This window comes from Muntiacus reevesi, chromosome 19 (assembly GCF_963930625.1).
Source record: "Muntiacus reevesi chromosome 19, mMunRee1.1, whole genome shotgun sequence".
NCBI lineage: Eukaryota > Metazoa > Chordata > Mammalia > Artiodactyla > Cervidae > Muntiacus > Muntiacus reevesi.
The window spans coordinates 58,557,392-58,571,877 of record NC_089267.1 but is presented as its reverse complement, the minus strand read 5'-3'; the positions used below and the strand labels follow the sequence as shown (position 1 = coordinate 58,571,877).

Here is a 14,486-nt window from a genome sequence, read left to right as displayed (position 1 = left end):
TGTTAGGTGTGGCAGAGTGTATGTGTCTACCCGTCTCCCGGTTTATCCCCCGCCTTTCCCCCTTGGTAACTGTAAGGTTGTCTTCTACATCTGTGACTCTTCCAGTTTTGTAAACAGCTTTATCTGTACTCTGTTTATTTTAGAGTCCACATGTAAGCGATGCCATGATACTTGTCTCTCTGACTTGCTCAGTATCACCCGCGGTTCCTTTTTGTTGCGGTTTGATACAGGTCCTTCAGCAGGTAGCAGCTTGGCGCATATCTCCATTTACTCTGTGACTTGTCATTTTTCTTCACAGTGCCTTGCAGAGGGCAGAAGTTTTAAATTTTAATAAAGTCCAACTTATTTTTTTTTTTCTTTCATGGATTGTGCTTTTGTTGTTTTATCTAAAAATAATCACCAAACCCAGATCATATAGATTTTTCTCCTCTTATCTTCTGGACCCTGGAGAAGGAAATGGCAACCCACTCCAGTGTTCTTGCCTGGAAAACCCCATAGACAGAGGAGCCCGGCACGCAAAGTCCATGGGGTTGCAAGGAGTCGGACACGACTGAGCGGCTTCGCTTTATCTCCTGGAAGTATCACATTAATAGTTTGGCGTTATATATTTTGGTCTGTGATACATTTTGAGATAATTTTTGTAAAAGCGTAACCTAATTTATGTTTGGTGAATCTTTCTTGGTTCTTAACAGTCACTTTTATTTCCTGAACACTCACAAATCATATTTTTAATGTATTAATTTTAAGACTCTTAGGAATATATTTATTCCTCTAATCTACTGTTTGCAAAATGTACCTAAGTCCCATTTTGAAAATTATATTTTCCCATCTGTTTCCATTTGCTCCATTGTTCTATCCTTCTCAATCTAAAGGTTATTATCAGACCCACCATTCTCTCTGTTCTCATAAACAATGAATAATCAAACCCAAGGAGCAGAGACCCTTCTCAAGAAGCTACCCACCTGCACCAGTTTGATTACGTCCAGCGTATTCGGACTCTGCTTGTTGAGCTGCTCGCTGCGTCTGACACTGTTTCAGCCCCGTGGAGTGTACCCTGCCGGCTGCCTCTGTCCGTGGGTTCCCCTGGCAAGGATTCTAGACTGAGTTGCCGTTGGCTTTTCTGGGAGGTCGCGTTGCTGGCAGACTGTTTACCACTGAGCCGCCAGGGCAGTCCAGTCGGTGAGCTGGGGGCCATCTTTCCAGTGACAGTCAATACCAGGTGCTGACAGGTCAATACCAGGTGCTGACATTCATGGTGTATGCATCCTTGGTCCTGAGCCTGCTGTTTTTTCTTTTTTTGTATATGTCATTATTGTAAAATCTAAACTCTGAAAGAGCGCCCTACTAACAGTTACACTGAATTCCTCCAGCCCTTTCCCTTTTATTTTGGAATAATTTGCAGTTGCATAAATTGTATTTTTACCAGCTTGCCAATTCTTTTTTGAATCCTAAGACCTGTGGTTCATTTTTTGTTTTTTGAACTCCTTGGTGCTCAAAGGAAATTTCTAAAGCTTAAGATTTTTCCATTGTACTTATAAATCCCTCAGAGCTTTGTGAGAAAATAAGTCTTTATTTCAGTAATAAACTTTGCATTTTAAAATAAACAGGAAAAACATGCTGTTTGGTTTACCAGATATTAGCATACCTACGATGTGATAATATTTTAAAGGAAGAGATGGGAGGAGAGAACAGATGAAATGAGGCCAGATCTGATTACATGCAGCTGAATTTGTTTTCCGATAGAAATCTCCAGTTCTTTGACTTGTTGAAAATTTTCCTGTATTTTTTATGGGCCTATGTATATCTTCACCTGTATATTCTATGTATAGAATACCAAAATGGGTGATTCTGAAACCTACACTTAAATATGTTGACAGTTTTTTTGAGTGTTAAAACATTTCTCATACAAAATCACTAAAAAGAACATCTTGTAGATTATACATGAAATAAGCTTAAGAAATACAGTTCTCCTAACCATTTCTATTTGATTATTTTTTGTTTTTTTTTTTAGTTAAAATTATTTTGCCTTCTCTCCCTTTTGCTCTTACTGACCTTGTCTTGTTATAAAAAATAAATAAATGGAACATTTTGGATTTTATTTTTAAAAATCACTGCTAAATTAGATTGCCCTCTGTGTCCGTTTTACTTGGATCAGTGACTGTGGATAGAATTAAGCTGATGGAATTTAACTGCAGTAAAATTGTAGAAGTGTTCACTTTCCCATTTGAGACTGATGTTTTATTTTGCATTTTGTTAACCTTAATTATATTCTACTGTTATATAACTAGATATATGGTGACCACCAAGATTTTATTTTTACTATTAGTGATTTTAAAACAAAAACTTACTGGCTTTTCTAAACATCCTAGAAAAATTCATTATTTCTGTTCTGAGTCTGATTTCATTATCATGTTACATGGATAAAGACATGAGAATTCAATGAAATGTAATAGTAATAATTAAATCTTATTCCACAAGAAGATTTTAGGGTTACTTGCTTACCTTTGTTGTTGGTGGTCAGTTGCTAAGTTGTGTCTGACTCTTTGCAGCCCCGTGGACTGGAGCACGCCACGCTCCTCTGTCTTCCACTGTCTCCCAGAGACTCACTAGGGTCATCTGTAACATGGGATTTTAAAAATTTATTTAAATTCTGTTTTATATCAGTTATGATCATGAAGTTTCAGGCTTAATGACAAAGTAGGCAGTTCAAGCAATTCTGAAATCTTGAGTGAAAATTCTGTTTCTTGAAATTTAGCTTGTTCTTCCAGGAAAGCGTGAGAGGTTGGGTGAAGGAAGTGTTAAGCTTTTCTAAAATTTCTGAATTTGAATTTTTTGGACTAATAATGCTGAATTGATTTTTTTACTGCATTTTTTTCTTGGGGTAAAAACAAAATAAAATGTATCATTTCGTCATTTTTAAGTGTATTTTTAAGTGTACAGTTTAGTAAGAGTTCAGTAGTGTTTTGTATATTCATACTGTTTTGAAACAGATCTGCAGAACTTTTTTAATCTTGCAAAAAGATTTTATCACTTGCAAAAGTGATTTTAAACAATAGCTCCCTCCTTTTCCCATACACCACTCCCAGTCCCTGGCTAGTCAACATTCTGCTTTTTGTTTCTATGACTGACTACTTTAAACACCTCATATAAGTGGAGTCATACTACATATTTACCTTTTTGTGACTGACTTATTTCACTTAGCATAATGTCCTCCACATACAACTTGTTAGTATGTGACAGAATCTCCTTCTGGTTTAAAGGTGAATAATGCTACATTATATGTACTTGCCGCACTGGTCTGTCCATTCACCTGTGATGGACACGTGGATCACTTCTGCCTCTTGCCCCTGCTCAGCAGGGTTGCTGTGAGCGTGGGCGTGCACAGGCCTCTCTGAGACCCTCGTCTGACCTCTTCTGTGACCTCCAGAAGTGGGTAGCTACATTTTTTGAGGCACTTCTAGACTGTTTTCCTTAGAGGCTGTATCATTTTATAGTGCTGTCAGTAGGACACAGAGGTTACAGTTCCTCTCACCTTCACCCAACATTTATTTTCTCTTTTTGTTTTGTTGTTGTGCTTTTGAAAATAACCATTCTGAGACACGTGTGAAATGATATCTCACTGTAGTTTTGGTTTGTGTATCATTTTTGGAGAAGTGTCTGTTCATGTCCTTTGCCTATTTTCAATTGGAGCATTTGACTTTGTTGTTGTTGAGTTATAGGAGTTCTTTGCATGTTCTGAACATTAACCTCTTATCACATATAATTAGCAAACATTCTCTCCATTGTGTAAGTTGCCTTTTTACTCGTTGATTCTGTCCTTTGATGCAGGACGTTAACTTCCATGTAGTCTTTTTTTGTTGTTCTTGGCTAACCCTTGGTATCATATCTAATCAATCATTGCCAAGTCCAGTTCTTGAAGCTTTTCGCCATTGTTTTCTTCTATAAATTTTATAGTTTTGGGTATTATATTTAGGTCTTTCGTTCATTTCAAATTTTTTTTATATGGTATAAGTTTAATTTTATTCTTTTGCGTGTGAATATCCAGTTTACCCAGCACCATTTGTTGAAGAGACTATCATTTCCTATTGTGAGTGGTCTTGCCACCTGGTTGAAGATTATTTGATCATTTAGTGAGGGTTTCTTTCTGAGCTTTTTCTATTCTGTTGCATTGCCTGTATTCCTGTCTGTTAGCCACTTTTGATTGTTTTGTAGTCCATTTGAAGTGAGGAAGTGTGAGACCTCCAAGTTCATACTTTTTCAGAATTGTTGTGGCTGTTTGGGATTCCTTGAGACTGTATATGAGTTTTAGGGTCAGTTTTTCTATCTCTTCAAAATAGCCATTCAGTTTTGTTGGGATTACATTGAATCCATAGCTTGCTTTGGGTTATTGGACATCTTAACAACATTAAGTCTTCAAACGCCTGAACATGGGGTTCCTTGCATTTCCCTGTGTCATCTTTAATTTCTTCAGTAATGTTTAATTTCGTGCAGAGCTTCCCTGGTGACTCAGGCAGGAAAGAATCTGCCTGCCGTGTGGAAGGCCTGAGTTCAGTCCCTGGGTCGGTAAGATCTCTAGAGAAGGTAATGGCTACCCACTCCAGTATTCTTACCTGGAGAATCCCATGGACATAAGAATCTGGTGAGCTGTAGTCCATGGGGTCGCAAAGAGTCGAACATGTCTGAGCGACATGAATTCAAATTAGCTGTTTGCTTCCCAGGCGGCACTCATGGTAAAGAACCCACCTGCCAATGCAGGGGACAAGAGAAGCTCGGGTTCGGCCCCCGGGTCTGGAAGATTCCCTGGAGGAGGGCGTGGCAACCTGTCCCAGTCTTCATGCCTGGAGATGCCATGGACAGAGAAGCCTGGCAGGCTACCCTTCACAGAGTTGCAAAGAGTTGGAGATGCCTGAAGCGACTTAGCGCACACCCAGTGGTTATCGGTCTCACTGTGCACGTGTTTCACTCTCTTGGTCAGGCCTGCTAAGCACTTTGTTCTTTTTGTTGCTATTATAAATGGAATTGTTTTCTGAATTACCTTTTCAGTTTGTTCATCATTAGCGTATAGAAATGCGTCTTGTTTTTGTGTTCCAGTTTTGGTATCCTGCAACTTTGCTAAATTTATTTAGTGTGTGTGTAATCTTTAGGATTTTCTATCATCTGCATTCAGATGATATTATTTCTTCCTTTTTATTTTGGATGCCTTTTACTTTTTGCTCAAATGCTGAATTGATCTTAAGAGAAAATAATTTTTTTTAATGGGATAGGTGATGCAGATTCATGAAGGTCATGATGGGAATTTTGGAATTTACCATTTGAACGCAAAGGAAAACCACTTGGAAATTTTAACTGGGAAAAGTGAATTGAGCATGTTCTTCAGAGCAGGGGGAAAAAGCATCCTGAGTCCTAGCGGAGATGTGTCAGAAAGACTAGCAGAATGCAACAGGGTCATCTAAGAGATTAACAATTTTGGCTGGGAGAAAGGGGTGAATGGTAGGTGTATAGGTGGAGAAAAATGAATGGGATTAAGTATTTAGGAGTTGGAAATAACAGGATTGTATGGTGAATTGTAGGTTAGGATAAGAAGGAGGAACAAGGCAGAAGAGGAAAATTTTCATACCACCTTTTAGTTCTCTTTAGTTTTATAACACAAATTGTGGCATAGATATTTTTGTATGCAGTGTTTGAGATGATTGGGAAACAGCTAGCTGGAGATGCTGCAGGGGGAATTATGTGCAAATCTGAGTGTGAAGATAGACACTTGGTAAATAGATTTGACTCCACTTTGGGGGGAGTCCAGGACTAAGTCCTACAATTTTGGTGTATGGTACATGATCAGTTAATATTTGTATAAAGATTTATCACAAATATTCAGCTTACATATTGTAAGAGTTTAAAAATTAATTTTATCTTTCATGTTTTTCTTTTTACTATTATGTAAGTAGCATTGTATGGAAAGAAGGCCATATTACTTTAACTGAACTGACAGTGTCACTCATTTACACTGCCATGGTAGGTCATCCAGATCTCTCGATACGCTTGAATGTAGTAAATAAAACCTGCTTTTTCCTCCCAAGTGCATAAATACACAGAAAATAGATAAAAAGGCTACCCGAGTAAAATTCAGTGTACTTTATAGTTTTATGGGATGGAGGGTGGGGAAAGCAGGGTAGGGAGTGAAATTTGATGTGACTAGCTACTCAAGGATAAAGATAAAGCTTTTTTTCAAGAGTCTGATAATCCTTGATGTGCTGTTATAACTTTGTAAGGAAAACATGTCCTGGATTGGAGAGAAATAGAGAAACATATAGAGGAATGGGGGAAAGGAAAGCAGGTAAAAGGAAGATGGAGAAGGAGAAGGAGGAATGTGGGGAGTGAGTTTCCCTCCCCTAAGGGGGAGGTTCTGAATAGAGTGTTAAATGAAATCTGCTTTTGATCCATTTGAACCATGAGCTTCAAAATACATCATTACTTTCTTCTGAAAACGAATGCTACTTCACAGCTCTGTTACTTAAAGTGCTGTTCTAACGAGCAGTAGGCACACTAGCTAAAGAGGAAGTTTATTTTTCTCATTGCACCACTGCGTTAAGGTGGAAGTTTGCAAGACTGGTCTGCTTCTGGTTCCAGTTCTGTGATAACTGGGTTTATGACCCTAGGAAGTCGTTTGCCTTCCGTGAGCCTCAGTTTACTCATCTGCCAAACGATGGAGCTGGACAAAACGATCTGTGAAGCTCCTTCCGCTCTAATGTTCTGTATTTCTTTGAAATCTGTTTTGCGCTAAGTGTGGCAATGGTTTCCCATTGTTTAAAAACACACACACAAATATGTCTTTGCAATGTATAGTAACATATTCTACTCTACTTGAATTAGTACAGAAATTTTGTGTAATTTGTCACTCTAACTACATGCTGCTCTTTGAGATTTTAGGGACTGTTTGAAATTCTATTATCATTAGTTTCATTTAAAAGTTGCCACCCTTAAATAATTTCTTTGCTATGATCCTCAGAGTTCACTGAGTATGAGGTTTTGTGGGAGTGTGTGAAATAATTCCCAGGCTTTTTACCACTAGTGTTTTTTGGAACCTCAGGCTGTTTTTTAAAGTCCATAACTTATAGCCAGAATATCTTTTTTTAAAAACTCTTCATTTCCTTAGTGTTTTCATTGAAAATCTTTACAGATTTTGCTTTGGCTATTGAGCTAAGCTATGAAAGGATATTTGCAGTGTAATTGTCCTAACAGAATCATGTGATATTGAAAAGAAAAGTAATGCCCTATGTATGTCAGACATACCATCAGAGGTACCAGAGGGTTATACAAATAGTGTTATTTCTTTGTGTTTAGTCTTTATATATATATATATATATATATATATATATATATATTTTTTTTTTTTTTTTTTTTTTTTTTGGTGTAGTTTAATGTGTAAAGAATAGAGAGTAGCAGGAATAAGGTCTAGACTTCAAGCAAAGAATGAAATTTGGGATCCTGTATTAAATTGCTTATGTGCTCATGGTTTTAATACTGAGGAGCTTTGATCATACTATTTTATAGAAGAATATTTTCATAGTGGAGTATATAGTTAGAGCCAAAGTTACTAAATGGTAGCAAAGGATATTTACAGAGAGGAAGAACATCTTTTATTTTCCATGTTCTAATTCACAAATTACTTCCTAGACATGTTTTCCAGTCCTTTCACAAGTTGAGAAATCTTGTTTTATTTATGGGCATATAAAATTGTATCACTTGAAAGTCTTCCAAAGGTTGTTGGCTAGCCATCACCAAGTAAACTTTTAAGCACCATTTTCATCCTGGTAAAGAAAACTTAAGGAAAAGTTTAAATTTGTGTTTGTTAAATTTTAAAATTTCCTTCACAAATTAGAAAAAAAAGTTAAATTCTTCCTTGTAGTTGATCAGACAAGCACTCAGAAATTCAAAGTTTGAACAGAATGAATATTTATTCTACATTAGTGGGTCTTAAGCAAGTGTTGAGGTTTATTGGTTGGTACTTTTTAAAACCTAGAGAACTTTCAGCAGGCTACCCTCCAACCCCTCATTTATTTTTCCATAGGTAATTTAAATTTGTCCTAAGACGCCTATTAAGGCAAGATAGCGCTTCCCTGATGGTGCAGCAGTGTAGAATCCACATGCAGTGCAGGAGCCGCAGAAGATGCGAGTTCCACCCCTGGGTCAGGAAGATCCCCTGGAGGAGGAAATGGCAACCTACTGTAGTATTTTTGCCCGAAAAATCGCATGGACAGAGGAGCCTGGCGGGTTGCAATCCATGGGGTCGCACAGAGTCAGACACGACTGAGCATGCGTGCGCAGACTTCACCTTTTAAAATGAAAATACATCAACAGAATTGAACACAATATTAGTTGAATTTCATCTTCTAGAATATCCAAACATCCTTTTGGGGTTACCCATATAAGAATCTTCCTGTCATTACAGGAAATGCCAAGAGAGACAGGTTCAATCCCTGGGTCGGTAAGATGCCCTGGAGTAGGAAATGGCAACCCACTTCAGTATTGGCTGAAATATTTCATGGGCAGAGGAAACTGGCGGGCTATAGTCCATGGGATTGCAAAAAGTCAGGCACAGCTGAGGGACTGTGCATATACACATATAAGTGTGTAATGCCCTTGCCCTGCAATGACTAGAAATGCTAACCCCTGATACTGTGGGGAAAAGAATTTAGTATAATTTTAATAACACCGACTCAGAATTCAATGCAAAATTATTTTTATAATCAGGAATTCAACTCACCTCATTGTAAATCATTATAAATAGTACTTTAAGGGGCTAAAGTATTTAATACAACTCTAAAAAATTAACTACATGATCATCTTCTGCTTATAAGATCAAGTATTTTGTGATAGTCTGAGAATGATAGAAAATTGCAACAACAAAAAAGTTTAGTTTCTGTGCTTTAAACAAATATTCCTTGTAAGTGTTTGTATTGCAAATGAACTATTTACCAAATGTTAATAATCTATTATGTCTTGTTTTTTAAAGTGAATGAATTTTTAGCTTTTGAGGGTCCCATCTTGTTGGATATGAGAATTAAACATCTAATCAAAACAAATCAGTTAAGTCAAGCAACTGCTCTGGCAAAGCTGTGTTCCGACCATCCAGAGATTGGTACGAAAGGTAGCTTTGAGCAAACTTACCTTGTCTGTCTTTGTACGTCGTCACCAAATGAAAAGCTAATCGAAGAGGTGAGTATGTTTTCTCTTGTTAGTAGTTATTTTTTTAAGTAAAGCTAATAATTTTTAATTATATTAGAATGTCTTTGACTTCCTTTTCTCTTAAATAGTGAAGAGCCATTGTTATCAGTGTTAAATTTTTGATATGCTCTTAGATAGTGATTGTAAGCAGCTTTCAGGATTCCATGTAAACATTTCACCTGGCTTCTACTTTAAATAAGTTGGCTCTTTTTTATCAGAAAGATGGTGGTAGCTTAGCTAGCTAGCATTTTATATTAGTGTTCGGCCTTTAATTTCAGTTTTACCTGACTTCACAATACTTGCAGATTTTATTTTAAGTAAGTAACTTTAAAAAATTTATATGTCTTCCTCCTAATAATACTCTCTCTCTCTCTCCCTCTGTATACATATATATCTCTATATCTATCTCTATATATTTTTATTTGCATAGTTTAAATTTGCATATTTAGTTTTTCTTTGTAAGACCAGTGATTGTGTTTTTTTCACTTCTAGTTGGCAGAAAGCATAGTATTCATGTATTTGTGTATTTTATACTACAGATTTCTAAAAGTAGAATCGTAATCCAAATGGAATTTTGCATCTTAGAGGACTCATAATTCCAAAATGAAGTTGAAGACTGGGTAGGAGAATTGAAAGTTGTTGATCAAAAAAGCAGAATATGTATATAAAGAGAACAGATAAAACTATAATACATTGGACAATGATGTGTATATATGTCTTATGTCTCTAATATAAGTATCCTTTGATTCTAGAGCAGTAGCGAATGGAGAACAAAGGGATTGTGGGACAGATTTTAGGATATGCAAAGGGAAAAGCTGAAATAAGAGAGGGGGGACAATTAACAGAGGTGCACGATCCCTTGGGTAGATGGAGACTGTAGTCAGAATCCAGAAGAAAGATAACCTCTGACAGAAAGCTAAATGCCCACATGAGGTTAAAGGTTGGAATTATAATGGTGATTGGGTGATTTTTCTTGAGAATAGAAAATAAAGAGGAAGATGATAGCCTTGGACCAAGATGAGAAGCCTGTTGTGTATGTTTTGGATAATGAGGATCCTGGGAAGAGTGATGCAGTTTCTAGACCGCATGAAGTAGAGCCAAGGGCTCTGGCTTAGGAGATGTCATTAGTTTGGATATTAGCTATTTTTCTCTTTAGTGTTTTTCTTTTATCTCAGGTAATGGCTTTTTCATTGCTGTAATAGGAGCTAAATAGAGGATTGAAATTTTCTTATTAGTCATGAATAACTCTGTAGACAACTTCATTGGCAGATGTATAAAGTTTCTTGAGATACAGCCTTTGAAATGTGTGTGACATTTTTTAGTCCTTAAATAGTTATTATGATATTGCATCCTATGTATTTTTCAACTTCATTTAAGTTTTCATTATGAGTTCAGTCCCAACCCTTAATTAAGTCTGTCCGTCTGCTCATCCTTCCTTCAGCAGATTTTTATTAAGTTAAATGAAAGGTGTCCTCTAAACACCGAGAGGGTTGTAAGTGAGTAAAGGACGGACCCTTAGAAGCGTACCTTCTGGCAGGAAAGTATCTAAAGATAGGGTGGTTACATTAACTTTTAAAGTCCTGTTTGAAGTTGAAGACTATGAATCTGTTGTCTCCAGGAAAGTCTCTATTTCTAGCTGTCCTGAATAATCAAAAAAATCTTGCATTATTGAACCTAAATTCCCTCTTGGTTTAATTGTCCAGAGCCCACTCTGCTGTGGGAGCTCCTCAGGAAAATTCTCTCTGAGGCCCCTGGGTGTCTCTGATGTCATGGGAAGTTGTTTTTTCCTTCTCATTTTAAGCAGGTGGAACTAAGATACTCCGTGTTCTTTAAGCAGAGTACACAGAATCCGTTTCCCCACCAGAAGCGAACCTAGATCAATACTGTAGAGCAGAACAGGATATGTGTAAGTCTGACAGCGCTCCTTGTTAGGAGTCTCTTTTCACTTAGAGATTGTTTGACTGTTCTTTTATTTTTCTATTACAAACATATTGATTGTTCCAAGTGAAGTAAATTCTGTCATCCCTTCTGCCCCAAGGAAAGTAGTCACTTTGGAGCAGCTGCCCAGACATTGCCCCCTTCAGAGGAGGCGCGCTCCCTCACATGGCCCACTTCAAACATTTCCCTCACCTACCTGGTTCTTGTAAACACTTGAGGTTTTTACCCATTCTTTAGAGTAGGTGGCAATAGATATTAGAGTCAGCCGTGACCTGGACCTTTAGTCTTCATCCATGAGCCTGTGAGCAAGGGTTGGCTGTTTCTCAGGACCCTTGCACTGTGGCAGAAATAGCAGCTAGCCCTGGTGGGTGGCCGAGGGATGCGGCTGAGAGACCAGTGTTTACCTGGCTTCTCTCTAAGGGCTGGGCTTTGGCCTGGGTTCTTGGTGTCAGTATAAAAATGAAGTTAGCAGTGTTTATTTTATATTCAGTATTTCTCCTGGTTTTGTTGTCAAAATAAACATGAAAGTAAAATCTACTTTGTCTCTGTTATTTCCCATCTGACCCAAGTAATCATTAAATGTGAAATTTTTTATTTCTAATATTTTTACGTATAAACATTCTTTAAACATACACACATCCTGGCTGATAGGGACTTTTCCTGCTCTTAGTATGGACATCTTTCCATGTCATTTCTTATAAATCAACCTCATTCCTTCTCATGGCTGCATAATTCCATAGTATAGATTTTTAATTAATATTTTAGTCAAACTAGAGGACATTTAAATTGTTGCCTGGTACTTATTGATACATCCTTTCTTTCTTCTTGGGGGTACACTGGTGAGGTAAATTTCTATAAGTAGAATTGCTGAATCAAAGAACCTACACATCTTAAATCGGGCCATGCTACCATCCCCCCCAAAAAAAGGTTATGAGTTATGCTCCCATAAACAGTTATGAAATTTTTTATTCCCTAACACTATAGATTATTTGTCTTTTAAATCTACCCCAAGATGTTGCTACTCTGAGAGTTAAAAAAAAAAAGTAGCTAATTATTCTAATGTGACAGGTTTACGATTTAAGTCCTTTTCTGAATGAAGGAAAGCAATTTTATTTTGATAAGCAAAAAGCTTCTCCTGAAATGTATTCAAGCCCATACATTTTAAAAGTGCACTTGGTAAATGTATGTAAAATATGAAGTATTCTATATTTTTTTAATATCTGACAGAAGGCTATATTAAAACATAAAAGTCATTATTTGCACTTTTGAAATGATTTTTACACTTTACAAAGGGATTTAGCAAAGTATATCTTTAACAAACAGATGGTGCTAATTGACTTCCAGTGTTCTATTCATATTTTTAAATTTTCTAGTGTTAAATTTTTGCTTATTTTTTCAAAGCAATACAGAATAGATATCTGTAATATACAAATAGTCCCTATATTGGTAGTATATTGATAATCCTTACTTTATGCTGCCTTGGATTATAAAATATAGTTCTTGCTCATTGATGGCTAAAGTTGACCTATGTTTCACTTGCACAGTTTTAATTCAGCCATTGATTAGGTTTCAGTTTCTCTATAGTGTCCTATTTTTATTTTTCAAGTGGGGTATCTATATTAGGGAAATGAGTAGTGCATAGTAACAGTTGCTTCCTTAGCATACCAATAAAAAGTGAAATATAATTGAATATAGCAGATGTTTCAGTTAGTATGTTGTATATTTGTGGATTTATAGGAGCTACCTTTGTTGGTTTTATATTTTAGATAGATATAAATATATGTTTTATTATTAAGCTAACATAGGTAATATCATTGGAAAAACTAACTTCTTATTTATAATGTACGTATTTTGCATTATTTAGGCATTCAGTAAGAACACCTTAGGTTTTTAAAAAACATGAAAATTTGATTCAAAATAAATTAGACTTTCATGATGTAAGAATTTTTTAAAACTTGAACTTGTAAAATCAGCATTGGTCAATGAAGACCCTCGGTGCGTTTATGTGGAAGTCTAGAAGCAGCACAGACTTTGAAGCTAGATCTGGTTTGAAATCTTGACTCTGCTAATTAAGCATGCAGCTTTGAGCAAGTAACTTAATTCTCTGCGCCTTGTCTCTAAAAAGAAACAGTAGTCGTGTGTACCAGGCAGGCCACCGTGCTGGGTTAGCAATGCTTCTCCTGAAGAAAGTGAGAGGAATGAGTAGTAGAGTAGCTGCTATTTGTTATCATTACTGACGTCTTACGTGTAAAATGTTTCTGATGCCTGTCTAGTAGAAAAATTAAGATTAATAATTACATACACGTATAAAATGTCTAACAATACATTTAACTTATTGTAGGTATTTGAAAATACTAATTGTATAAATATATATTGTTCAGCCCTTTTTGTGTTTGTTTACATAGGGTTCCTTATAGATAAAGATCTGTACAAAAGAGGCAGACACAGGAATAATGGAAAACGTACTGTGCCAGAGAGTTCCAGGATTTGGGTTTTAGTTATAACTCTTACACTAACTTCATATTTACTTTAAGAAGTGATTGTTGTTAAACACGTAGATTCAGAGTTGGGCCTTAGTGTTTCCTAGCTCAATTTAATATGTAAAATGGAACTTCTGAATCTGTCCCCTTGCAGTTTTTATCCTTGTTGTCAAAGATCAAACCTCAGGATTACCCCATTTCCATTAAGACACTTGTTTAATTCTAAACACCTTACATTTTACACACAGACACACACACACACACTTTTCCTGTACTCAAAAATTAATGACGAGACACAGAGATTAACAGGGAGATGTATAGTTAGCTCCGTGGTACATGGGTGCTAATGGTTTGTATTGATCTTCAATTTTTTCTGCCGTTTGACAGTTGTACCATGTTAATTCTGTGGAACACCAGTGATCTGTGATTGTGTGCTCTTTGTCACATCTTTATCTTAAAGCAAATCCTTATAGAGCTCATAGGTACATTCTGATTGTTTATTGTAGTAAATCATTGTAGTAGAGATAATAAATTTTAATTTTTTAAAAATAAGCAATAGATGTAAGTGCATAATTAAATGAAGCAAGTTGCCTTCATCTAGGTTATACTTATGCATGCATGACTTGACAAGCTTTGAGATGGAATGAATATATATGAAAAGAAAAATAATGGAGATTTATAGAAAACTGAGGTGAGCTTCATTTAAAAGTGGTATAGCTACATAAAATGTTTCATGTTTTATTTTATTCCCTGTAATGAATAGACACTTTGTTTCTTAGTCTATATCCAGTAAATGTTTCTGTCTTTTTGTTCATTCTAATGCTTTTTAAATTACTGGATAAACGG

The 14,486-nt window shown here is 36.2% G+C and overlaps 1 protein-coding gene across 3 annotated transcripts in view; it reads left to right on the top strand.

Annotated features, from left to right (window-relative positions):
• ZNF292 (zinc finger protein 292) overlaps positions 1-14,486 on the top strand; it is a 97,464-nt gene that overhangs the window by 64,862 nt on the left and 18,116 nt on the right. For 2 of the 3 annotated variants that reach the window (XM_065911288.1, XM_065911290.1), the window contains one exon: positions 9,011-9,213. In XM_065911288.1, the coding sequence (XP_065767360.1) occupies positions 9,011-9,213 (203 nt within the window). Of the gene's footprint in view, positions 1-9,010; positions 9,214-11,061; positions 11,129-14,241; positions 14,332-14,486 lie in introns of those variants that run through there. The other variant, XM_065911291.1, reaches the window with a different exon arrangement.